At 45.7% G+C, this 26,101-nt stretch overlaps 1 protein-coding gene across 11 annotated transcripts in view; it reads right to left on the bottom strand.

Annotated features, from left to right (window-relative positions):
- Positions 1-23,599, bottom strand: part of LOC111950373 (MAP/microtubule affinity-regulating kinase 4-like) — a 72,618-nt gene extending 49,019 nt beyond the window's left edge. For 8 of the 11 annotated variants that reach the window (XM_070434369.1, XM_023967905.2, XM_070434367.1 and 5 more), the window contains exons 1-3: positions 22,627-23,599; positions 11,837-12,034; positions 10,823-10,876 (exon numbers count right to left, since the gene is read on the bottom strand). In XM_070434369.1, coding sequence (XP_070290470.1) covers positions 10,823-10,876; positions 11,837-12,034; positions 22,627-22,677 — 303 coding nt within the window. In that variant the 5' untranslated portion in view covers positions 22,678-23,599. Of the gene's footprint in view, positions 1-551; positions 1,411-10,822; positions 10,877-11,836; positions 12,035-22,626 lie in introns of those variants that run through there. The other 3 variants (XM_023967904.2, XM_023967906.2, XM_070434368.1) reach the window with 2 other exon arrangements.
- Positions 23,600-26,101: the final 2,502 nt, after the last annotated feature.

The raw sequence follows: 26,101 nt of genomic DNA, 5'->3' as shown, positions 1-26,101 counted from the left end.
GCCCCATCATCATGAAGTACTTTGAGAGGCTAGTTAAGGATTACATCACCTCCACCTTTTCTGACACCCTCGACCCACTTCTATTTGCTTACCGCCCCAATAGATCCACAGACGATGCAATCGCCATCGCACTGCACACTGCCCTATCCCATCTGGACAAGAGTAATACCTATGTAGGAATGCTGTTCATTGACTATAGTTCAGCATTCAACACCATAGTACCCTCCAAGCTCATCATTAAGCTTGAGGCCTTGGGTCTGAACCCCGCCCTGTGCGATTTGGTCCTGGACTTCCTGACGGGCCGCCCCCAGGTGGTGAAGGTAGGAAAGAACACCTCCACTTTGCTGATCATCAACACTGGGGCCCCACAAGGATGCGTACTCAGCCCCTTCTTGTACTCCATGACTGCGTGGCCACAAACGCCTCCAACTCAATCATCAAGTTTGCAGACGACACAACAGTAGTAGGCCTGATTACCAACAATGACGAGACAGCCTACAGGGAGGAGGTGAGGGCCCTGGGAGTGTGGTGCCAGGAAAATAACCTCTCACCTAACGTCAGCAAAACAAAGGATCTGATCGTGGACCGCAGTGGAGAAGGTGGAAAGCTTCAAGTTCCTCGGCGTACACATCACTGCACCGCTCACAACTGCAAGGCTCTCCAGAGGGTGGTGCGGTCTGCCCAACGCATCACCGGGGGAAAACTACCTGCCCTCCAGGACACCTACAGCACCCGATGTCACAGGAAGGCCAAAAAGTTAATCAAGGACAACAACCACCCGAGCCACTGCCTGTTCACCCCGCTATCATCCAGAAGGCGACATCAGTACAGGTGCATACAAGCTGGGACCAAGAGACTGAAAAACAGCTTCTATATCAAGGCCATCAGACTCTTAAATAGCCATCACTAGCACATTAGAGGCTGCTGTCCTATATACATAGACTTGAAATCACTGGCCACTTTAATAATCGAACACTAGTCACTTTAATAATGTTTACATATTTTGCATTACTCATCTCATATGTATGTACTGTATTCTATCCTATTCTACTGTATCTTTGTCTATGCTGTACACCATTTAGAAAAAACTTTTTTATCCAAAGTGGCTTACAGTCATTCGTGCATACATCTCCGTATAGGTGGCCTCAGCAGGAATTGAACCCACAATGATGACACTAGGAGCTCATAGAAACTGTACCTCATGTCTATATCATTAACCCACATATGAGATGGTCCTACAGTCCAACAAAATCACGATGTGCTGAACACTACAGACATTCTCCCAATCCAACACTATCTTCCACACACACACACACACACACACACATACAGACACACACACACACACAAGCACACGCACGCACACACACGCATGCACGCACATACACAGCGCCATTATGAACAATTATTTCATCCTTGATTGGCTCCTTCCGGTCTGTTCAATTCGTGCCCCCCGGTGGCGGAGTTCATGTGTGCCGCCACAGAGCTAAGGGGGGTAGAGAGAGAGAGAGAGAGAGAGAGAGAGAGGAGGACAAATAGAAAGAGAGAGAGAGAGAGAGAGGAGGAGAAAGAGAGAGAGGAGAGAGAGAGAGGGAGAGAGGAGGAGAAAGAGGAGAAAGAGAGAGAGATGAGAGAGAGGAGGAGAAAGAGAGAGGAGAGAGAGAGAGAGAGGAGAAAGAGAAAGAGAGACGGACCTCTGACTAGCACAACGAGGGAGACACATCTCAGCACTGAGTTGACATAGTGTGTGTGTGTGTTTGGTTTTACTATCCTTGTGGGGACCAGAAGGGGTTAGAGGTTAGATGTCAGGGTTAGGGGTTTGAGGTTATCAAATCAAATCAAATTTTATTGGTCACATACACGTGTTTAGCAGATGTTATTGCGGGTGTAGCGAAATGCTAGCTCCGACAGTGCAGTAATATCTAACAGTTTCACAACATATGCCCAAAATACATGTAAATCTAAGTAAGGAATGCATTAAGAATTTAAATACATATATGTCAGAGAGGCATTGGATAAGATACAATGGCATAGTAGAGAGTACAGTATATATATGAGATGGTTGATGCAATATTTACACACAATTAAAGTGACTAGTTGTGGAAGTCAGCTTTGAACTGGGACTCAACTTTGTCCCTATACCGATGTTTAACTTGCTTGATTGCTTTGCAGAGGGAATAAGTACACTGTTTGTATTCTTCCGTATTCCCAGTCTTCTTGCCCTGGTTAAATGCAGTGGTTCGCGTTTTCAGTTTTTCGCGTGAATGCTCCCATCTTGCCACAGTTTCTGGTTGGGGTAGGTTTTAATAGTCACAGTGGGTACAATTGTCTCAATCTCCTATGCAATAATGTCCTATACACTTCCTGATAAACTCATCCACCGTATCGGTATATGTGTCGATAATATTTTCTGAAGCTATTCTGAACATATCCCAGTCCGCGTGATCAAAATATTGAAGCGTGGATTCCGATTGGTCTGAACAGCGTTGAATAGTCCTTATCACGGGTGCTTCTTGTTTGAGTTTCTGCCTATAGGATGGGAGGAGCAAGACGGAATCGTGGTCCGATTTGCCCGAATGTGTCACGTTCCTGACCTGTTTTCTGTTGTTTTTGTATGTGTTAGTCGGTCAGGGCGTGAGTGTGGGTGGGCATTCTATGTTATGTGTTTCTATGTTGGTTAATGGGTGACCTGATATGGTTCTCAATTAGAGGCAGGTGGTTTTCATCTCCTCTGATTGAGAACCATATTAAGGTAGGTGGTTTCACATTGTTTGTTGTGGGTGGTTGTCTCCTGTGTCTGTGTCGTTATTGCACCATACGGGACTGTATCGTTCGTTCGTTCATTTATTTGTAGTCTGTACTTGTTTGTGCGTTCTTCGTTGTATGTAAGTTCGTAAGTCAAGGTCTGTCTACTTCGTTTGTTGTTTTGTAGTGGGTTAAAGTGTTTCCGTGTTTTTTCGTCTTTTCTTTAAATAAATATAATGTCAAATTACTACGCTGCGTTTTGGTCATCCGATCCTTCTCGCCTCTCCTCGTCTGATGAGGAGGACGAAGTAGAGGAGCGTTACAGAATGGAGGGCGACGGAGGGCCTTATATGCATTCTGGAAGGTAGTATAGCAATGGTCGAGCGTTTTAGCAGCGCAAGTACAACAATCAATATGTTGATAAAATTTCGGGAGCCTTTGCCTCAAATTGTCACGAATCCCGCTTCCTGAGTCTGTTTTTGCCTGTGTTCTGTCCTGGAGTGTTTTTCCGGTGTCCTGGAACGCACCCTGTCTGGTTGCCGGACGACGTAGCTAGTTGGGAGATCTCTTATTACCCGCACCTGTATCCCATCAGCTATCTGCACACCTGGTCCTGATCATCACCCCTCCACTTCATAAGCTCTGACCTGACATCCATTCCCTGCCGGATCGTTAGCCATGAACATCATTCACCCGGAACACTCATCCCATCCCTACCTGGTCTTCGGTGACTTCAGTTACTTCCTTGGATCTGCTTACTCAATTCCATCAACTCACCTCRGCTGCCCGCTCCGCTACTTGGATTTTTCTATCACTACATTTAAACTTGTAAATAAATACTCACCTTCGTCTTACTCTCCTTGTCCTGGTCTGCTTCTGGGTTCTACTTTAGAGAATCGTGACAGAAACGATCCGGCCAAGGATGAACCCAGCGGACCTGGACTCCGTTTGCCATGCCATTACCCAGCAGAGAAGTATATGGGAAAACAACAACGACGCTACAGGAGATAGCGTTTCAAGTCCCGGAACTTCTCTGCTAGCTTGACGAGTATCCAGGATCAGCTCAGTGGTGCCGGCGGGCATCATCACCACCTGTTTCACCCTCTCACCCTGCCGCTTCTGGACGCGTTTCCTTCCGTTGAGCCCAAGTTTCGCGACGCCTGATAAGTACGAAGGGATTTGGGAAGATGCCGTTCATTCTTATGCATGTGTTTTAGTTTTATGATCTGCAGCCATACTCTTACGCCAACAGAGAGGCTAGGAAAGCCTTTTGTTTTGAACATCTCGCTGGCGTGAGTAGAGCTCTGGAATGGGCTCACAGCCGTTTGTGGAAGCGACTACAGGACACCTGCATGGCGTCATACCAGGAGTTCACACTGGCAGAGATGAAGAAAGCTTTTTGATGCCATTGCCAGTCCGAGTTAAGGACGCAGCTAAAACGTTTGTTCTCTCTTTCGCAAGGAGCCTCCAGTGTGGCCAGACTATATGGTGAGTCGAATTCAAGGACATTGGCTGTGGAGAGTGGTTGGAATGAAGGAGTCACTACAAGCGGTCTTTTTACCACGGGGTTGGTCGGAGCAACTCAAGGACGAGCTGATCTCCTATCCAGAGCCTACATGACCTAGACAGTTTGGTCACACTATCTATCGGGGTGAGGATAATAGAGTTCGAGAGAGAAGGAGGGAGCAAGCCAGTGGGGCGCCCGTCTCTATAACGAGCAACTCCGGTTACATTTCGGTTCAGGAATGGACCAGAACAGTGTTGATCATTATTCCCCAACGGGATTAGTGGAGGTGTACTTGCTGGCCGAATCCTGAACCCATGCAAGTGGGGCGACACGGCGTCTAACTAAGAGGAGCGCCAAACGTAGATGAGACCAACAGCAGCTGCCTCTACTTGTGGTAGCTCGGGACATTACAATCTCCGCTTGTCTCCAGCGCCCGTTAAACTGCCCGCCTCGCTAGTTTTGGAGGACTTTAAGCGAGCCAGTTTCACCCTCCCAAGAACCTTGTCAGACCCCGTTTCCTGGCGACCCTCATGAATAAGAATCAGAGTTTAGCGATGAACGCTTTATCGATCAGGTGCCGATGGCAGCTTTATTGATGCCGACTTGGTGGAACAGCTGGGCTTTCCCAAGGAGCAATTGCCGGAACCCATGAAGCAACCACTCTGAACGGCAGGTAGTCTGGCACGGATCACTAATGAGGACTATGAACCGGTTAAGATGTTGTTGTCGGGAATATTTTCAGAGTTATCTCTTTCTTCATTCGCTTCGCCCCATGTTCCTTTTGTTCTTGGTTACTCCCCTGGCTGAGAGAACAAATCGCTCGTTTTGATTGGGTGACGGGTAAGGTAACTAGTATTGACGCAGGCATTGAGTGTCTATGCTAACTGCACTTAGGACTGCCTGTTCTCATGCTGTTCCAGTCAGGTCAGTGAGTTCCTGCTTCCTCCCTGAATTGTCCCCATGGTTCAGAAACATATCACGCATTTTGGTGAATGTACTAGCAAGCATAGCAAGGCTACTGTCACTTCCACCCCACCGACCGTTATGAACTGTGCGAGTTAATTCTGTTCCTCCTGGCAGCGCTGCTTTTCCCAAGGGACGGTTACAGTGATCTTCTCGTACCTGAAGGCGTGAAAGTACTTGGTAGACTACACTCAAATAGAGAGTCCTCTAGCTTGCAGGTCTTACTCGCTCCCTCAGTCATCAACCACTCCTGGGAGCAGGGATGTTTTTTTGTCGAGGCAAGAAGGATGGCTCTCTAACGATCGTGTATTGAATTCCGGAGGGGTTGAATGATATTACGCGATCAAAACAAAGTATCCCCTGCCCTTGATCGAGCCTCGCTTTCGACTCTTTACGGGCTGCTAACGGTGTATTACCGAAGCTTGACCGTAATACGCAAAGGCGCTTATCATTTGGTTCGGATTCAGAGAGTTGGGGCACGAGTGGTTGAACTGGGTTCAATACACCTAAGGGAACATTTCGGAGTACGACAGGTGAATGCCGTTTGGACTGACACAACGCTCACCTGACTGTGTGCCCAAAAGTATGGTGAGACACGAACGTGCTGAGAAGAATACTGATTGGTATTTTGGTGTTCGTTATACCTCTGGATGAATCCATCATCTTCTCGAAGGTAGCTCAATTCTACGCGCCACGGTCCATGCATTGTCAAGCCAGGTCCCTAGCCTATGCGGTTTTGGAGAACCCGCCCTGTTTCGTGACAGTGCTGGAAATGTGTGATTTTTTCAGCGCCCACACTAACGTCCTCCTCGGTGTACTCATCTGCCAGGGGAAGATCAAGATGACCCAAGAGAGAGGTTCGGAGCGTTCGGAGATTGGGGCCCAGCCCGGTGAGCGTCGAGACTTGCGGCTCCAGAGATTCCTCGGGGTTGCGAACTTTTCGTATCGGAGGTTTATTCCGTGATTACAGCCGGGTGAGCGCCCTTTAACTGCCCTGACGTCTTGCAACAAACTATTTGTTGGACCTTGAGGCGACCGAGCTTTCTGGACTTGAAGACCGATCATCCAACGACCCCCGATTCTCTCTACAATCTCTGACACTGTCTCGCGTCAAGTTTGTTGATTGAGTGTGGAACGAGTTGATGTGGGGGTGGGCGCCTATCCTGCCGCAGCGTCAGCTCCACTGTGACGTAACTCCATCTCCTGCCCTTGCTACTCTTGGTCATCTTTTCACCAGCAAGAAGAAACTAACGATGTGGGTAATCCGGCGAGCTTCTGCCTCGCTGTGAAGCTTGCCTTGGTAAGGAGTTGGCGCCACTGTTGGAGGGGAGCGGAGCAATACCGTTGTGGTCTGGACTGACCACAAGAATACTGGCTTACGTGCAAATCGGCTAAACGTCTCAACTCCCGTCAGGCCAGGTCGGCTTTGTTTTTTGGACGCTTCATTTTTCCCTGACGTCCGACCTGGGTCGAAGAAACGGCAAGGCGGACGCCTTGTCCCCGGATGTTCTCCAAGACGGAGGAAGATGGGGCCAAGACTGAGACGATTCTTCAACCAGAACTTTGTCGTGGGAGCCGGTTACAGTGAGGATAGAGTAGTGATGTGATGGCCGGACCCTTCGGACCGCAGCCTGGCCCCTGGTAAACGGTCCACCCGTCGGTAGTTCGTGCCTGAGTCGGTCCGTTCTGCTGTCCTTTCAGTGGTCTCACGCCAGCAAAGTATGCTTGTCACCGCTGGTCGTTGCTCGGGACTATGGCGCCTACTGCGCAGAAACGAATTTGGTGGCCTGCCATGGGAGAAGAATACCGGAGGTTTGTTGCCGCTGTCTCTGTTTGTGCGCAGAATAAGAGTACCATCGGCCTCAGCACTGGGCTTCTAACCCCCTACCTATTCCTCGCGACTTGGTCGCATCTGGCCTGGCTTTGTCACGGGGTTGCCCTGTTCTGTGGGAACACGGTCATCTTCGACCATATGTGGACAGTTCAGCAAGTTTGCTCACTTTGATTCCCCACATCAAAGCTTCCACCTGCGCACTGAGACGTCCGAGATATCTCTTGTTAGGAGAGGTTTTCAGGGTCCACGGGTTGCCAGTGACATTGTTTCTGACCGTGGTCCTCAGTTTACCTCTGCTGTCTGGAGATCCTTCTGTTTGGCCATTGGAGCTACAGTCAGTCTCACATCTGGATTTCACCCTCAATCTAATGGTCAGGCGGAGAGAAGCCAACCAGAAGATGGAGTCCACGCTGCGCTGCCTGTCCCTCTGATCCACCTCTTGTGTCCTCTCAGTTACCCTGGGTCGAGTAATGCCCATAATACCTCTCCATTCATCTGCCACTGGGATGTCTCCCTTCCAGTGCCTGTACGGTTACCAAACTCCCTTGTTTCCTTCCAGGAGAGGGATTCTCGGATCCTTCTGTCCAGGCCACACATTCGTCGTTGCCACCGGACCTGGCATCGGGCCCAGGAAGGCCCCCTTAGAGTTTTCTGACCGGTATCAGATCCAGGCGAATCGTCGCGTTTCCTGCCCCGCTTATACCGTCGGAGATAAGGTTGGTGGCTACACGGGATCTTCCTCTACGGACTGAGTCGAGGAAACTGTCACAGAGGTTCATTGGTCGTTGTGGTGAGAAGAATCATAATCCTGTTGTGGTCCGACTCAAGTTGCCTGCAACGCTTAGAGTACACCCACCTTTCATGTCTCCTGCCTCAAGCCGTTCTCCTCAGTCCTCTGTTGCCCCTCCTCCTCGTCTCCTCCTCCTCCTCCGATGATCGGAGGTGCCCGCCTACACGGTGCGCCCCATCATGGACTCCAGAGCGGGGTCGAGGGTTCATCAGTACTCGTGGATTGGGAAGGATATGGCCCAGAGGAAGGAGTTGAGATTCCTCGGCGTCAGATCCTTTGATGCTGACCTGCTTCGTGACTTCTACCGCCTCCACCCTGGCGCTCCGGTAGTCCGCCCGTGGGCGTTCGTCGGAGGGGGGTACTGTCACAAATGCCGCTTCCTGAGTCTGTTTTTGCCTGTGTTCTGTCCTGGAGTGTTTTTCCGGTGTCCTGGAACGCACCCTGTCTGGTTGCCGGACGACGTAGCTAGTTGGGAGATCTCTMATTACCCGCACCTGTATCCCATCAGCTATCTGCACACCTGGTCCTGATCATCACCCCTCCACTTCATAAGCTCTGACCTGACATCCATTCCCTGCCGGATCGTTAGCCATGAACATCATTCACCCGGAACACTCATCCCATCCCTACCTGGTCTTCGGTGACTTCAGTTACTTCCTTGGATCTGCTTACTCAATTCCATCAACTCACCTCTGCTGCCCGCTCCGCTACTTGGATTTTTCTATCACTACATTTAAACTTGTAAATAAATACTCACCTTCGTCTTACTCTCCTTGTCCTGGTCTGCTTCTGGGTTCTACTTTAGAGAATCGTGACACAAATTTGCTTTGTTAAAATCCCCAGCAACAATAAATGCAGCCTCTGGATATGTGGTTTTCAGTTTGCATAAAGTCCAGTGAAGTTCTTTGAGGGCCATCGTGGTATCCGCTTGGGGGGGATATAGACCGCTGTGGCTATTATGGACGAAAATTATCTCGGGAGATAGTACGGTCGGCATTTGATTGTGAGATATTCTAGGTCGGGTGAACAGAAGGACTTGAGTTCCTGTATGTTATGACAGTTACACCATAAGTCGTTGATCATAAAACATATACCTCCACCCTTCTGCTTCCCGGAGAGATGTTTGTTCCTGTCAGCGCGATGTACTGAGAACCCAACTGGTTTTACAGAGTCAGACTGTATATCTCGAGAGAGCCATGTTTCCGTGAAGCAGAGTATGTTACAATCCCTGGTGTCTCTCTGAAAAGCACCTCTCGCCTTGAGCTCATCAACTTTATTATCCAGAGGTTGGACATTAGCGAGTAAAATACTCGGGAGTGGTGGGTGGTGTGCACGCTTCCTAAGTCGGACCAGAAGACCGCCTCGAGTACCTCTCCTTTGCCGGCGTTGTTTTGGGTCAGCCTCTGGAATAAGTTAAATTGCTCTGGGGAGAGCAAACAAAGGATCCGCTTCATGGAAGTCCTAATCCTGGTATAAATGCTGGAAGTTCTGGTGAGTTACCGCCACTCTAATTTCCAATAGTTCTTCCCGGATGTATGTAATGACACAAATCAATTTCTGAGCTTTAATGGAAAAAATAGAACATAAACAAACAAAATACTGCAGAGTTGCTTAAGAGCTAGTCGCGGTGCTGCCATCTCCGTCAGCGCCATCAAAATCTTAGGGTTAAGTTAGGGGTAAGGGAAACAGGATTTTGAATGGGAATCAATTGTTTGGACCCAACAAGTATAGTAAAACAAACGTGAAACAAACATGTATGTGCATGTGGGGGGTTATGAGCCAATGTTACCATGTGCACTACAAGTTAAAGTACTATATGTGTCTTCATGTCTTTACATTTTTCCTTTCTCTCTTTACTCTGAGTATTGCACGTTTGTGTTGCATGTTAAATTCTGCCCTTATGGTGTGACCTGAGAAATATTCTCAAAACAGGAAGTAAGTTAGCATTCAGTATTGTGAGGTAGTTGGATGATAGGATCAAGATACTTGCATGTGATGAGTCCAGGGTTTTTCCTGCATAGTGAATTCTTAGGTCGGCTGACCGTGACTACTGCCTCACTGAGTTACCACCTACACCCTTTTTTTGAGCCAGGAAAAATCCTGGAGTCATCCTGAAGGCTCTGTTCCAATATCCATATACTAGCATACGACTTAAAATTATGCATTGAAAGCGATGTGCTAGTATGGACATTGGAACGTAGCCAAAGGTCAATGATCCCTGATTGTCAGCCATGTTGCTTATACCCTTCATGCACAGCAAACCCTGAGCGTCCATTGTGGGTCTTCCATTTATGCACAGGAACAACTAGCCTGTTTGTCCACCATTCTGGTTCTGGTAAAACCCAAGTGTCCACTGTCTATCATTCGGGATATACCCTGAACATGCTGATGAACATCAAATCATCTCACTGTGACAGCCCTCAGCATTCCCAAAGACACACTTGCAACTCATGCCAACCGCAAAACAAAATAGCTTCTTTCATTGTTGAACCAATATATACATCTTCAAATCCACAGCTGTTCCATCTTCCAGTCACCCAGTTATCCAGTCACCCAGTCAGTCATCCAGTCGTCCTTCTAACCAGTCAGCCAGCCATCCTTCCATCTAGTAATCCAGTTATCCAGTCACCCAGTAATCCAGTCACCCAGTCACCCAGTCATATAATTATGCAGTCAACTCGTCATCCAGTCGTCCTTCCATCCAGTCATTCAGTCATCCAGACATCCTGCCTTTCAGTCAGTTATCCAGTCATCCAGACATCCTTCTTTTCAGTCAGTTATCCAGTCATCCAGTTCACAGCACCTGTCAAACAGTATCACGTCCCTCTCTCTCACTCTTGCTCTCTCACTAAACGGGAGACCAGAGTAGCCGCGCTCCACAAAAACACTGATCCTGATGCAGGTTTCATTTATTAAAGTCATGTCCACTGTGACTGAGAAAAAACAGATTGATAATTTAAAAACGCAAATGGCCAATACTCACCTTTTGTAGGCTGGTTGGATTCAACTGAGTTTTGTCAATGATTTTTATTGCAACCTGGAGGAGGCATGAGGAGAACTTGGGGTCAGAGAAAGCAAAGGACATTTTACAAAAAAAGCACAACAAGAAGACATAAACATCCCAGTAGTAAAACTAGTGGTCGCTAAGGGCAAAGCTAATGGGGATCCATCTAAATAAAAGAACAACCACAACTACAGATCCCCCTCCCATCCACTTCCTACCCCTCCTATCCATGACCCATGTCCCAAGACCAGGGTTCCCCAACTGATGACCCGTGGGTGGTTTTATTCCCACCTCCCCCTCTCTCTTTGCCTCGCTTGCTCTCTCTCCATCTCTCTCGCTTTCTCTCTCCTCCTCCTCTCTCTCTCCTCCTCCTCTCTCTCCCGCCTCTCTCCCTCTCTCCTCCTCCTCTCTCTCTCTCTCTCTCTCCTCCTCCTCTCTCTCCCGCATCTCTCCCTCTCTCCACGCTGCTCTCTCTCTCTCTGTGCCGCTCTTTCTCTCTCCTCGTGCCTCTCTCTGTAAAATAATGTAAAAACACCAGGAAATCAGCTCCAAGCTATTTTAATTTTGGAAATCTGTTCCCAAGTATTCCCAAGCATAATAGAGAGACATGTGATCCTATACAAATGTAAGCAAGGTTTGAAATTATTATGTTTAATTCAAATATTATATCTGTTTAGGCTTCTTGCAGTCAATTTGCAGTCTACAAATGATTTGTAATTATGTTCCGGCCCCCCGACCAGCCGCCCAAGAAAAAAAATCGGCCCTGAAGATGCACCTGAAGAGATTTGAGATAATTTGCTTGGTATAAACACTAGAGTGAAGCTTCTGGCTATGCTGGTTCTAGGGGTCGATTTGGGATTGTGCCCCATGCATCCGTCCAACTCACTACCATAGAAATATACACTATTTCTATGCTTTCTATGACTAGCACCCTTCCTTTGCATCATGTACCTTACCCAACAACCCCCCACCCTCCCTGTGCCCCAGCCTCACCTCCTTGCCCGTCAGGATGTGGCGCGCCAGTTTGACCTTGGCAAAGTTGCCCTTGCCGATGGTCTTGAGCAGGCGGTAGTTGCCGATGTGCGGAGTCTCGTCAGAGCAGGAGGCCATGGAGTTCCTGCAGCGGGCACCCAGCGAGCGGCTGGACAGGCTGGTTCCCTTGTCTGAGCGGCTGGCAGCCAGGGACACATGCTGGGGGGAAGAGAATATATGGGAAAGGGGGGGGGGTCACCACCAGCACCCTGATGACAATGACCACGTAAAGCCTGGGAACTCTAAAACTCTTTTCACACTATCCTGGTGACACGAAACATGCACTGAACAAAAATATAAATCACAACATATAAAGTGTTGGTCCCATGTTTCATGAGCTGATCAAATAATTCCCAGAAATGCTACAGTACATAGACACAAAATCTTATTTCTCTCAAATTTGGTGAACATCCCTGTTAGTGAGCATTTATCCTTTGCCAAGATAATCCATCCACCTGACAGGTGTTGTATATCAAGAAGCTGATTAAACAGCATGTTCATTACACAGGTGTGTAAAATGTGCAGTTTTGCCACACAACACAATGCCACAGATGTCTCAAGTTTTGAGAGAGCGTGCAATTGGCATGCTGACTGCAGGAATGTCCACCAGAGCTGTTGCCAGAGAATTGAATGTACATTTTTCTACCATAAGCTGCCTCCAACGTCGTTTTAGAGAATTTGTCAGTACGTCCAAACAGCCTCACAACCCCAGAGCATGTTTAACCACGCCAGCCCAGGACTAGAGGTCGACCGATTAATCGGAATGGCTGATTAATTAGGGCCGATTTCAAGTTTTCATAACAATCGGAAATCTGTATTTTTGGACACCGATTTGGCCAATATATATATATTTTTTTACACCTTTATTTAACTAGGTAAGTGTTTAAGAAAACATTCTTATTTTCAATAACGGCCTAGGAACGGTGGGTTAACTGCCTTGTTCAGGGGCAGAACAACAGATTTTTACCTTGTCAGCTTGGGGATTCATTTTTGCAACCTTCCGGTTACTAGTCCAACGCTCTAACCACCTGCCTTACATTGCACTCCACGAGGAGCCTGCGTGGCAGGCTGACTACCTGTTACGCGAGGGCAGCAAGAAGCCAAGGTAAGTTGCTAGCTAGCATTAAACTTATAAAAAACAATCAATCTTCACATAATCACTAGTTAACTACACATGGTTGATGATATTACTAGTTTATCTAGCGTGTCCTGTGTTGCATATAATCGATGCGGTGCCTGTTAATTTCTCATCGAATCACAGCCTACTTCTGTCACGCCCTGGCCATAGAGAGGCTTTTATTCTCTATTTTTGGTTAGGCCAGGGTGTGACTAGGGTGGGCATTCTAGTTTCTTTATTTCTATGTTTTCTATTTCTTTGTGTTTGGCTGGGTGTGGTTCTCAATCAGAGGCAGCTGTCTATTGTTGTCTCTGATTGAGAACCATACTTAGGTAGCCCTTTTTTCCACCTGTCTTTGTGGGAAGTTAACTTTGTTTGATGGCACATAGCCTTAAGCTTCATGGTTTGTTTTGGTATTGTTTATTGTTTTGTTGGCGACATCTACTATTAAAAGTATGTATGCTCACAACGCTGCACCTTGGTCCTCTTCTTTTCACTGCCGTGACAGAACTTCCCACCACAAGCGGACCAAGCAGCGTGGTAAGGAGGAGCAGCGGGTTCAGGATTCTTGGACTTGGGAGGAAATCCTGGATGGGAAAGGACCTTGGAGGCAGGCTGGGGAATATCGCCGTCCAAAAGAGGAACTGGAAGCAGCTAAAGCTGAGAGGCGACGGTATGAGGGGGCAAGTCTTCGAAGCAGGCACGAGAGGCAGCCCCAAAAAATTATTTTGGGGGAGAACACGAGTCGGCGAGCAGGGCGAGCGGAGTTGGTCACGGTTCAAGTGCCATGTTTTCCGGTTTTACGCACCGTGCCTTCAGTGCAAAGTCACAGCCCGGTGCGTGCAGTACATGCTCTCCGTACCTGCCGCGTAAAGAGGGGTATCCAGCCAGGTAGGGTGGTGCCGGCTCAGCACTCCTGGTCTCCAGTGCGCCTCCTCGGCCCGGGTTATCCTGCGCCAGCTCTACGATCCCCAGTTTGCCAGGAGAACCCATTGCGGCCTGTTCAAGCTTCCCGCACGTGCTGGGCTAAAGTGGGCATGCAGCAAAAAGGAGAGGTGCACGTGTTAAGCACCAGATCTCCAGTGCTCCCCCACAGCCCGGTTCAACCTGTGCCTGTGCTCTGGAGGTGCTGGGCTAAAGTGGGCATTCAGCCGGGAAGAGTTGTGCCAGGGATACGCACCAGATCTCCAGTGCTCCCCCACAGCCCGGTCCATCCAGTGCCTCCTCCAAGGACGAGGCCTCCAGCGACGGTCCCCAGTCCGGAGCCTCCAGCGATGGTCTCCAGTCCGGAGCCTCCAGCGACGGTCTCCAGTCCGGAGCCTCCATCGACGGTCTCCAGTCCGGAGCCCCCAGCGAGGGTGCCCAGTCCGGGGCCCGCAATGAGAGTGCCCACTCCGGGGCCCGCAACGAGGGTGCCCAGTCCGGGGCCCGCAACGAGGGTCCCCAGTCCGGGGTGGGCGGCGAGGGTCCCCGCACCAGAGGCGCCACCAAAGTGGGGGGAGCCAGAGGCGGAGGGGGTCTACCTCCCGCACCAGAGCCGCCGCCGTAAAGGAGGCCCACCCGGACCCTCCCCTTTAGAGTCAGGTTTTGCGGCCGGAGTCTGCACCTTGGGGGGGGGGGGGGGGGGGGGGGGGGGGGGGGGGGGGGGGGGGGGGGGGGGGGGGGGGGGGTACTGTCAACGATAATAACTACACCCTAAAACTTCCTACCTGGAAATGTTGAAGACTCATGTTAAAAGGAACCACCAGCTTTCATTTGTTCTCATGTTCTGAACAAGGAACTTAAACATTAGCTTTTTCACATGGCACATATTGCACTTTTACTTTCTTCTCCAACACTTTGTTGGATTGAACTGAACCAAATTGAACATGTTTCATTATTTATTTGAGGCTAAATTGATTTTATTGATGTATTATATTAAGTTAAAATAAGTGTTCATTCAGTATTGTTGTAATTGTCATTATTACAAATATATATATATTTTTTAAATCGGCCGATTAATCGGTATTGGCTTTTTTGGTCCTCCAATAATCGGTATCAGTATCGGCGTTGAAAAATCATAATCGGTCGACCTCTACCCAGGACCTCCACAAACTCATTCTGATTGGCTGGGCCTAGCTCTCCAGTGGATGATGCCCCCCAGCCCCCCAGCCCACCCGTGGCTGCACCCCTGCCCACCCCGGCTGCACCCCTGCCCAGTAATGCGAAATCCATAGATTAGAGCCTAATGAATTTATTTCAATTGACTGATTTCCTTATATGAACTGTAACTCAGTAAAATCTTTGAAATTGTTGTATGTTGCATTTATATTTTTTTGTGCAGTATACTTAGCTGGCTCTGATATTTTATTTTCACATTGCTTCTCTAGTACGTTTCCAGCAACTATGGTGGATGCGTAACCAGGCCAGCCCAGTACAGCTCGGCGAGAGACCAATAGCCCTTTCACACTACTGTGCCAACCGCTGACCTGAACCACACTACTGTGCTGGCTTGGATGGAAGGAATTTTATTTTCAAATGGCCCCTTCCAGCATAGTTTCAGCAACTATGGTGGATGTGTAACCAGGCCATTACAGTTTGGCTCGGCATGGTAGTGTTTAAGGTACTAATCTACTGGACTGGTGTAACGTTCGTCGTATGAAGGAAGAGAGGAGGACCAAGGCGAAGTGTGAAAAGTATCCATTTTAATCAAATACGTTAAACAAACAAACAAAATAACGATAAACGAGAATAACACGAAACGAAACAGTTCTGTCTGGTGCAGACACACAAAGACTGAAAATAACCACCCACAAAACCCAACACAAAACAGGTTACCTAAATATGGTTCCCAATCAGAGACAATGACTAACACCTGCCTCTGATTGAGAACCATATCAGGCCAAACACAGAAACGGGAAAACTAGACACACAACAAAGAATGCCCATTCAGCTCACGTCCTGATCAACACTAAAACAAAGTAAACTCAAAAGAACTATGGTCAGAACGTGACAACTGGACTGCCATTATAGCATGGTGGCTCTGGCTCTCCAATAGGACAGGGTAATACTGAGAGTGAAGACATCCAAGTAAGATTACACTGATGTAACATTGTTTTTACCCTAGATCCATTTGTTCATGCAGTTGAAGTAGGATATACACCTTAGCCAAATACATTTTTACATACACCTTAGCCAAATACATTTAAACTCAGTTTTTCACAATTCCTGACATTTAATCTGAGTAAAAATTCCCTGTCTTAGGTCAGTTGGGATCACCACTTTATTTAAAAAATGTGAAATGTCAGAATAATAGTAGAAAGAATGATTTATTTCAGCTTTTATTTCTTTCATCACATTCGCAGTGGGTCAGAAGTTACATACACTCAATTAGTATTTGGTAGCATTGCCTTTAAATTGTTTTGCTTGGGTCAAACATTTTGGGTAGCCTTCCACAAGCTTCCCACAATAAGTTGGGTGAATTTTGGCCCATTCCTCCTGACAGAGCTGGTGTAACTGAGTCAGGTTTGTAGGCCTCCTTGCTCGCACATGCTTTTTCAGTTCTGCCCACACATTTTCTATAGGATTGAGGTCAGGGCTTTGTGATGGCCACTCCAATACCTTAACTTTGTTGTCCTTAAGCCATTTTGCCACAACTTTGGAAGTATGCTTGGGGTCATTGTCCATTTGGAAGAACCATTTGCGACCAAGATTTAACTTCCTGACTGATGTCTTGACATGTTGCTTCAATATATCCACATAATTTTCCATCCTCATGATGGAAAATGTGAAGTGCATCCGTCCCTCCTGCAGCAAAGCACCCCCACAACATGATGCTGCCAACCCCGTGCTTCACGGTTGGGATGGTGTTCTTCGGCTTGCAAGCCTCCCCCTTATTCCTCCAAACATAACAATGGTCATTATGGCCAAACAGTTCTATTTTTGTTTCATCAGACCAGAGGACATTTCTCCAAAAAGTACGATCTTTGTCACAATGTGCAGTAGTAAACCGTAGTCTAGCTTTTTTATGGCGGTTTTGGAGCAGTGGCTTCTTCCTTGCTGAACGGCCTTTCAAGTTATGTCGATATAGAACTCGTTTTACTGTGGATATAGATACTTTTGTACCTGTTTCCTCCAGCATCTTCACAAGGTCCTTTGCTGTTGTTCTGGGATTGATTTGCACTTTTCGCACCAAAGTACGTTCATCTCTAGGAGACAGAACCCGTCTCCTTCCTGAGCAGTATGACGGCTGCGTGGTCACATGGTGTTTATACTTGCGTACTATTGTTTGTATAGACGAACGTGGTACGTTCAGGCATTTGGAAATTGCTCCCAAGGATGAACCATACTTGTGGAGGGCTTGGCTGATTTCTTTTGATTTTCCCATAACGTCAAGGAAAGAGGCACTGAATTTGAAGGTAGGCCTTGAAATACATCCACAGGTACACCTCCAATTGACTCCAATTATGTCAATTAGCCTATCAGAAGCTTCTAAAGTCATGACATCATTTTCTGGAATTTTCCAAGCTGTTTAAAGGCACAGTCAGCTTAGTGCATGTAAACTTCTGACCCACTGGAATTGTGATACAGTGAATTATAAGTGAAATAATCTGTCTGTAAACAGTTGTTGGAAAAATTACTTGTGCCATGCACAAAGTAGATGTCCTAACCGATTTGCCAAAACTATAGTTTGTTAACAAAACATTTGTGGAGTGGTTGAAAAACGAGTTTTAATGACACCAACCTAAGTGTATTGTATGTTAACCTCCGACTTCAACTGTAGGCGGAGGTTTAATGGACTGAAAGCAACACCCAGGACTGCTGGTACACCATAGTTCTACACTGAAATTATATTCTAAGTTGGTATATTATCTTTGATTTGCACAACATCATGCCTGGGCTGCGTTCAACAGGGCACAATGTTGTGGAACGTTTAGATAGAAACATATAATGTAGAACAGATGTCTCTCTACAAACATAGACTAAAGAATCATGTTCTATTCATGATATTTATATTTGCGACGCTTCACAAGGTTTACCTACGGAACGTGGCCCTAGTGCAGCTTGAATAGAAATACCTGAGATCATTCACTTCTAGGTAACAGATGTTGCTGAACATATGAATATGTCATTATAAATACTACTTTCATAGAACATCTTGTGCCAATTTTGGACTTTCTGATCTGTCTGATACCTGGGACAAATGTACTACTGTGTGAGGTGACTATCAGTGGTGGGAAAAGTACCCAATTGTTCTACTTGAGTAAAAAATAAAGGTACCTTAATTTAAAATGACTTAAGTGAAAGTCACCCAGCAAAATACTACTTGAGTAAATGTCTAAACGTATCTGGTTCTAAATGTACTTTAGTACAGTGGTGGAAAAAGTACTCAATTGTCATACTTGAGTAAAAGTAAAAAGCACAAGTAAATGCAATACATCAAAATTCCTCTATTAAGCAAACCAGATGGCACCATTTATGTTTTTATTTTATTTAGGAACAAACAGAAGCACACTCAGACATAATTTACAAACGCAGTATTTGTGTTTAGTGAGTCCGCCAGATCAGAGGCAGTAGGTATGACAACACGTTATATTGATAGGTGCGTGAATTGGACCATATTGCTACCCTGCCTGAGCATTCGAAATGTAACGAGTACTTTTGGGTGTCAGGGAAAATGTATGGAGTAAAAAGTACATATGTTCTTTAGGAATGTAGTGGAGTAAAAGGAAATGTTGTCAAAAATATAACTAGTAAAGTACAGATACCCCCCAAAAACGACTTAAGTAGTACTTTAAAGTATTTTTACTTAAGTAATTTACACCACTGGTGACCAGTCACATAATGTCCGTGTTAAATACTTAGTCATAGGCCAAGATGCCAAGATCACTGATGTTACTTCTAGCACTACAAATACTGAGCTCGTGTACATCAAACCTGGGTTCAAATACTATTTAAAATCTTTCAAATATTTTGAGTGTTTGTTTTAGACTGCCTGGAGTGCCATTTGTGCAGGATTTGCAATTTTGGGAGTTTTCTATCGGCTCTATTGCAAGAGGCAAGCTCAATCAAACACAGCTAAAGTATTTGAAATTATTTCAAATAGAATTTGAACCCAGGTCTGGTATGCATCACATGCTAGTAAGTGCTCGATTTCAGAACCCAACAGCTTTAGTAATAGGTGCTGTGAAGATCCAATCCAAAGCTTGAGTCATGGCTAATTTTCAGTCATTCAGACAGGCAGCAGAGCATAAGAAAAAAAGACACTTACAGGAACAAAGATAAAATGTACAGCTCCTTGTCATGTGATCAAAAGGAAACAGGGCCCAAAAAAACACGAGAATAAGATGCCAGTAAGAGAAGGAGAGAAAAGAGAGAGAAACAGAGAGAGCGAGAGAGATGCGGCGAGAGAGAGAGAAGCGCAGAGAGAGGCAGAGAGAGAGATGCGGAGAGAGAGAGCGGCGCAGAGAGAGAAAGAGAGGCTGAGAGAGAGAGGTAGAGAGGTAGAGAGAAAGAGAGTGGACGAGAGAGAGAGGCAGAGAGAGTGAGAGAGAGTGAGAAGCAGGAGAAAGGAGAGAGTTGAGGAGAGAGAGAGAGAGAAGAGAGAGAGAGAGAGAGGAGAGAGAGAGAGAGAGAGAGAGAGAGGAGAGAGAGAGAGAGAGAGAGAGAGAGAGAACGAGAGAGAGAGAGCAGAGAGAGAAGAGAGAGAGGAGAGAGAGAGAGAGAGAGAGACGAGATTGAGAAGAGAGAGGAGAGAGAGAGAGAGAGAGAGAGAGAGAGAGAGAGAGAGAGAGAGAGAGAAGAGAGAGAAGAGACAGAAGGTTATTTAGAGAACGAGAGATGAGAACGAACAGAGAGATGAGAACGAGAGAGAACCGAGATGAAGAGAAACGAGAGAGAGAACGATAGACGTAGAGGAGAAACGAGACGGAGCGGAGAACGTAGAGCAGAAACGAGAGAGAGAACGAGAGAGAACGAGAGAGAGAACGAGAGAGAGAGTGAGTGAGTGAGAGAGCAGATGCAGGCACAGTGGTCCCTGGCCGGTCTCGAGGCCTGAGGCTTAACACTTCCATCCCCTCAGCATGTCCTCCTGCTCTCTGCCTGAATGGCAACCTATTCCCTTTAAAATGCACTACTTTTGAATAGGGCCCATCTGGTCAAAAGTATCAAATCAAATTTTATTGGTCACATACACATGGTTAGCAGATGTTATTGCGAGTGTAGCGAAATGCTTATGTCCACTAAATAAGGAAGAGGCCCATGGGGCTCTGGTCAAAAGTAGTGCACTTTATAGGGAATATGGTGCCATTTGGGACGCTCTAACAGTCTCCAAACAAATATTTGGGATTTGTAATAATGACAGATTGCTTCATCAAACAGTTCCTTGATAAAAACACATTTCAGCAGAGAAATGACCATCTATGGAATCACATCTAAAGAGGAACCCCCATACACAAGAGCATAGTATTTTAAGCAAATTAGATAGGCCTACAGTGTATTTGGAAAGTATTCAGGCCCCTTCCCCTTTTCCACATTTTGTTATGTTACAGCCGTATTCTAAAATTGATTAAATAAAAATATTCCTCATCAATCTACACACAATACCCCATAATGACATATCAAAAACAGCTTTAGACATTTCTGAAAATGTATACATTTTTTTAAACAGAAATACCTTATTTACATTAGTATTCAGACCCTTTGCTATGAGACTCGAAATTGAGCTCAGGTGCACATGTTTCCATTGATCATCCTTGTGATGTTTCTACAACTTGATTGGAGTCCACTTGTGGTAAATTGATTGGACATGATTTGGAAAGGCACACACCTGTCTATATAAGGTCCCACAGTTGACTGTACATGTCAGAACAAAAACCAAGCCATGAAGTCAAAGGAATTGTCCGTAGAGCTCCTAGACTGGATTGTGTCGAGGCACAAATTTCGGCAGCATTGATGGTCCCCAAGAACACAGTGGCCTCCATTCATTCTTAAATGGAGGAAGTTTGGAACCACCAGAACTCTTCCTAGAGCAAGAACCCGATGGTCAGTCTGACAGAGCTCCAGAGTTCCTCTGTGGAGATGGGAGAACCTTCCAGAAGGACAACCATCTCTGGAGCCCTCCACCAATCAGGCCGTTATAGTAGAGTGGCCAGACGGAAGCGAATCCTCAGTAAAAGGCATATGACAGCCCACTTGTAGTTTGCCAAAAGGCACCTAAAGGACTCTCGAACCATGACAAACAAGATTCTCTGGTCTGATGAAACTAAGATTGAACTCTTGGCCTGAATGCCAAGCACCACGTCTGGAGGAGACCTAGCACCATCCCTATGGTGAAGCATGGTGGCGGCAGCGTCATGCTGTGGGGATGTTTTTCAGCAGCAGGGACTGGGAGATTAGTCGGGATCTAGGGAAAGATGAATGGAGCAAAGTACAGAGAGATCCTTGATGAAAACCTGCTCCAGAGGGCTCAGGACCTCAGACTGGGATGAAGGTTCACCTTCCAACAGGACAACGACCCTAAGCACACAGCCAAGACAACGCAGGAGTGGCTTTGGGACAATTCTCTGAATGTCCTTGAGTAGCCTAGCCAGAGACTGGACTAGAACCCATCAAACATCTCTGTGAGACCTGAAAATAGCTGTGCAGCAACGCTCCCCATCCAATCTGACAGAGTTTGAGAGGATCTGCAGGGAAGAATGGGAGAAACTACCCAAATATAATTGTGCCAAGCTTGTAGTGTCATACCCAAGTAGACTCAAGGCTGTAATCGCTGTCGAAGGTGCTTCAACAAAGTACTAAGTAAAGGGTCTGAATGCTTATGTAAATGTCATATTTCAGTATTTTTTTTATACATTTGCAAAAATGTATAAAAACCTGTTTTCGCTTTGTCATTATAGGGTATTGTGTGTAGATTGCGGATTTTTTATTTAACCCATTTTAGAATAAGGCTGTAATATATAAAAATGTGGAAAAGTCAAGGGGTCTGAATACTTTCCGAAGGCGCTGTAGATAGATAGATTATGTTTATTACTAATCTCTATTGTTGCTTGTGCGGGCCCGACTGCTACTGGTTAGAGGCTGTAGCGGATGGCGCTGCGCTGTTTAACCCGATAGCTCTGTATAGTCCGCTATACGCAGCAATCAATTGCATTTGCACAACATTGTATGCAATGATCCGAAAGAATAAACCTTAAATCAATCAGACTAGTGAAGTTTTCTCCTTTTTATTAATAGGGTACGACAATATGCCAGTCATAACGGCTGGAATACACCGGCAGTACGTGACATCACTATCTATACAGCGTTATAAATAGGTGACGGTTAGTATGAAGCTTCTGCGCATATCCACTGACTGAGTGTTATCGTATGCGGATGGACTCATCCCGGTCTGTTCGCCTATAGCCATCATCTCTTTCGCTGTTAAGACGTTCAAGGATACGGCCCATTTTGAGAACCTGCTATGCTAAATATCCATCCACTCTCATTAACAGGCTCCCTTTTCAAACAACCAAAATGCACACCATATAATATGCGCTACAAATAAATATGGCGAATGTAAGGCACCATATTATGAGACATAAAACAATAATCCACATAGGATGCAGAATTTTTGCATGCACACAAATTATGGGGATAGCCTAATAATTCCACTTACATGGTCCGTGCCCCTGTCGTTCCCAGACGGTAACGCAGAACGAGAAGACATTTTCCCTGAGTTTTTCCAGAATTACTCTTTGTTTGCGCTTCTAATATTTATAGGATCAGGCTCCACTGATAATAACATCCGACATCCGCAGTTCCGCAGCTGAGACCAGGTCCAAATCAATCTGTTTCTTCTCCAACCCGCGAAGCCGTGATCGAGAGGAGACTTCTGCCAATCATGGCAGCAGCAGCCAACCGATATCGGGGGTGTCCTCAAGCGAGCTGCATTTCTCTGGCAAAATTCTCTCAATTCGGAAATTTTGCACGAGAAGGAACGCAAACCCACGACTAAATCTAAAGCCAAATGTTTCTGTAGCGACTCTCCACCCCCTGCCTCAGTTTGGCATACAAAACAAATATGGCTTCGGGAGGAGCGTCCCCGTTTATAATAATACAACTGTATGATCTACCAATGCCCCATCGCTGTCCTGCATGCAACCGACGGTGATTGCATCACTCCACGGGAAAACATAGGGTATTTTGCACGAAAAGGCCGAATCGTTCATAACCCGATTGTCCTGGTGGCTGCTCGGTGAGATGCGCCAATTCTCCCGTCAAAGACGCTTACTGACACATCCACCGACCGAAAACGCACTGCCTATTTTATGAGCGTAAACTTGAGCGTAAAATAAACCTATCCAAAACTGCAGAGGTAATGAGCGTGTTTAAATCACTGACCCATCTTCAATATGTATTATAGGCCTACTGCATCATTTATGTAGCCTATTGTTTGTTCTTGCATTTGTATCCAAACCGTTACAGTACATTACGATCGGTGCTATCCTGATTGGTTAGCTATAGCCTAAGCCAGTATATAGATAAACAAACACCCCGCCACGCTCTCCAATGCATCAATCCATTTTTAAGGTATTCTCCCAACCAAAGCCACCACTCCAGGGCAGGTGCACAAATTGGGATTATTGTAGGCTAGCCTACAGATCGACCAATATACCTTCTCTAGTCAAATCGGGAGCCTGGACATTTTTTTTATGATATGAAGATTCATATGAATAAATTATTCCAAAAGGTAGAGTTAATTGGACATCACTTTTGGTATTGTAGACTTGGACTAGCCTAGTTACAACTATGTTGCAGATAAAATCAGGACTAGGCCTAAAGTGTATAGCCTAATATTAAAGTGTATAAGAAGTAAAGGAATTCAAATCTTTGCACATCTAAATCGTATATAAAAACAAAAATTGTATGTGTTATAAAATACAAGCCACAGCTGAGGGTAGACTATGTAACAATGTGTAATTACATGGTTATAACAGTTAAGCAGCCTTTGTAACAACAATGTTGATATTTTGATTTGAGCAAATATAGGTCAGTCTTTGTTGTTGTGAATTTTGATTTGGGTGGGGGTGCAATGGGGTAAAAATAGGATCTAACAGTTTCTCAGTCATAGGGTTGTAAAATTCCTCCAAACAGAATTTGGGGAAAGTTACTGGAATTTGGCAACCCTAAGCTAACCCTTTTCCTAACCTTAACCTACATCTCTTAACCTGCTGCGTTATTTATCGAAACCTGCTACGTAAATTCTCCTAAACTTTGTCATTTGTTCTCTTAAGCTGCAACATAAATTCTCCTGAACTTTGTCTTTATCACAAATTCTAATGAAGCAACAAGCAGCCTGGTCTCAGAGAAGGACGTATAATACGTTACGATGTCCAATTCATCTGATATTGTATGACGGGTAAGACATATGATAACACGTACTCTAATTCAGATGATATTGTACAACCGCAATTCCATTCGTAACGTAACATGATACTAAATGGAGGGATACAAATTTACATCCCATATCCTAAGAATTTCCCTGAAACCATACAAATCAATGCTATTGTGCCCTTGAGTAAAGCACTTAACCTTAAATTGCTCTCCATCCAGCGGAGCTGCTGTGGCTGACACTGTGCGCTGGTCAAAAGTAGTGCACTATATCGGGAATAGGGTGCCATTTGGGACGTAAACCCTGTCTATATGCAGCATTGTCTATTAACACATATACTATCAGCACATACTAACCCATGAGTTTGGTCATATTGATGCTAGAGCAACCAAGTAGATTGGGATCCTTTCCTATTCAGGTATGGGCCTTGTTCAAATACACTCAACATGCATCTTTCCTCCCTTCCTTCCTCCCTTGAGCTTATGTGAATTGGTGAAATTAATGTAGTGGACATCTTGATGTTAGATAGGTCATTACTTCAAGGAAGGGTGAAAGGATGGAAGGAAGGGTGTTTTTAAACAAGCCCTTGGTCTACCCAGGGGCACAACCCTGCAGTGCTTTAAAGCTTGCAGCAGATGGTACCAGTGTGTTGTCACAAAATCACACAGTAACTTTTTCACCAAACCTAATGTAGAAATACCTTTCATATAAAGTAATTGCCTTTCACAAGGCAATGGTCACAGTACTTTTCATATGATTCTCTTCTCATTTGTTTAAATACATTGACCATCACTTAATCCAACTGCGCTTAAGGTTTAGTCACTTCACCGTTTGGTAAACCTATAGATTTTAAACTGGTTTGTTTACTATATATGGATTTTGAGAACTGCAGAAATAAAATGTGTGTTTGTTAAGTATAAACATCTAAATTACATGTATGATACCTGATAACCATACATAATGACTACTCGTTATTGCTAATTGATTTCACATAGTGATAACCACAATATGTTCACCATATAAAAGGGTGTGTGAACACTTGCAATTTCTTTCAATATAGATAGAGCAGGATAGATAGCAAGGGAGAGGAAGAAATCAAAGAGCTTGTAGACAAGGGGCCCGTCAGAGAGATGGGCATGGGCCCCATCAAAGATGTGGACATAAGAGAGAGGGAACTGTTGTGTCTAATGAATTCCGGGCCATCGTTGTTGACCATGTGGTAAAAAAAGGCCTTACCATGGCAGAGGCTGACAGGCCTTACCATCACCTCAGTCTGACAAGATCAACTGTCAATTCGATCATGGAAACATTTCACCAAGAAAAACGATAAGTCTGCAGGATATATACTATGCTTTACCATTACATTTACAGTAAATTACATTATAATGCGTGTAAATTCACAGAACATGTTACAGTATTCTTACAGTATGATTTATTGACTGTATACTCTGTCCTACCCTCAGAAGTAATAGAAGACCCTGTGGTGGTGGCCGTGTGCTGACCACCCAGCAGTGGTTGAAAGGGTGAGGGCCAGGAATGACATACGGCTGTCCGAAATAAAGAAGGCTATTGAGGAGAACGATGACATCTTTGCCGATGTGGCATCCATCAGCCTACCAACAATCACCCCGCCTTTTGAGGCGGCACTAGGTATCTATGAAACACATTTACCTGGTACCTTTTGAGAGGAACAACGACCTGGTGAAACAATTGCTGGCCAAGTATGTTCAGGTACAGCACTATATACTGTATTACTGTT

Source organism: Salvelinus sp. IW2-2015, linkage group LG23 (assembly GCF_002910315.2).
Source record: "Salvelinus sp. IW2-2015 linkage group LG23, ASM291031v2, whole genome shotgun sequence".
Classification (NCBI taxonomy): domain Eukaryota; kingdom Metazoa; phylum Chordata; class Actinopteri; order Salmoniformes; family Salmonidae; genus Salvelinus; species Salvelinus sp. IW2-2015.
This window is presented reverse-complemented; position numbering and strand designations above follow the sequence as displayed.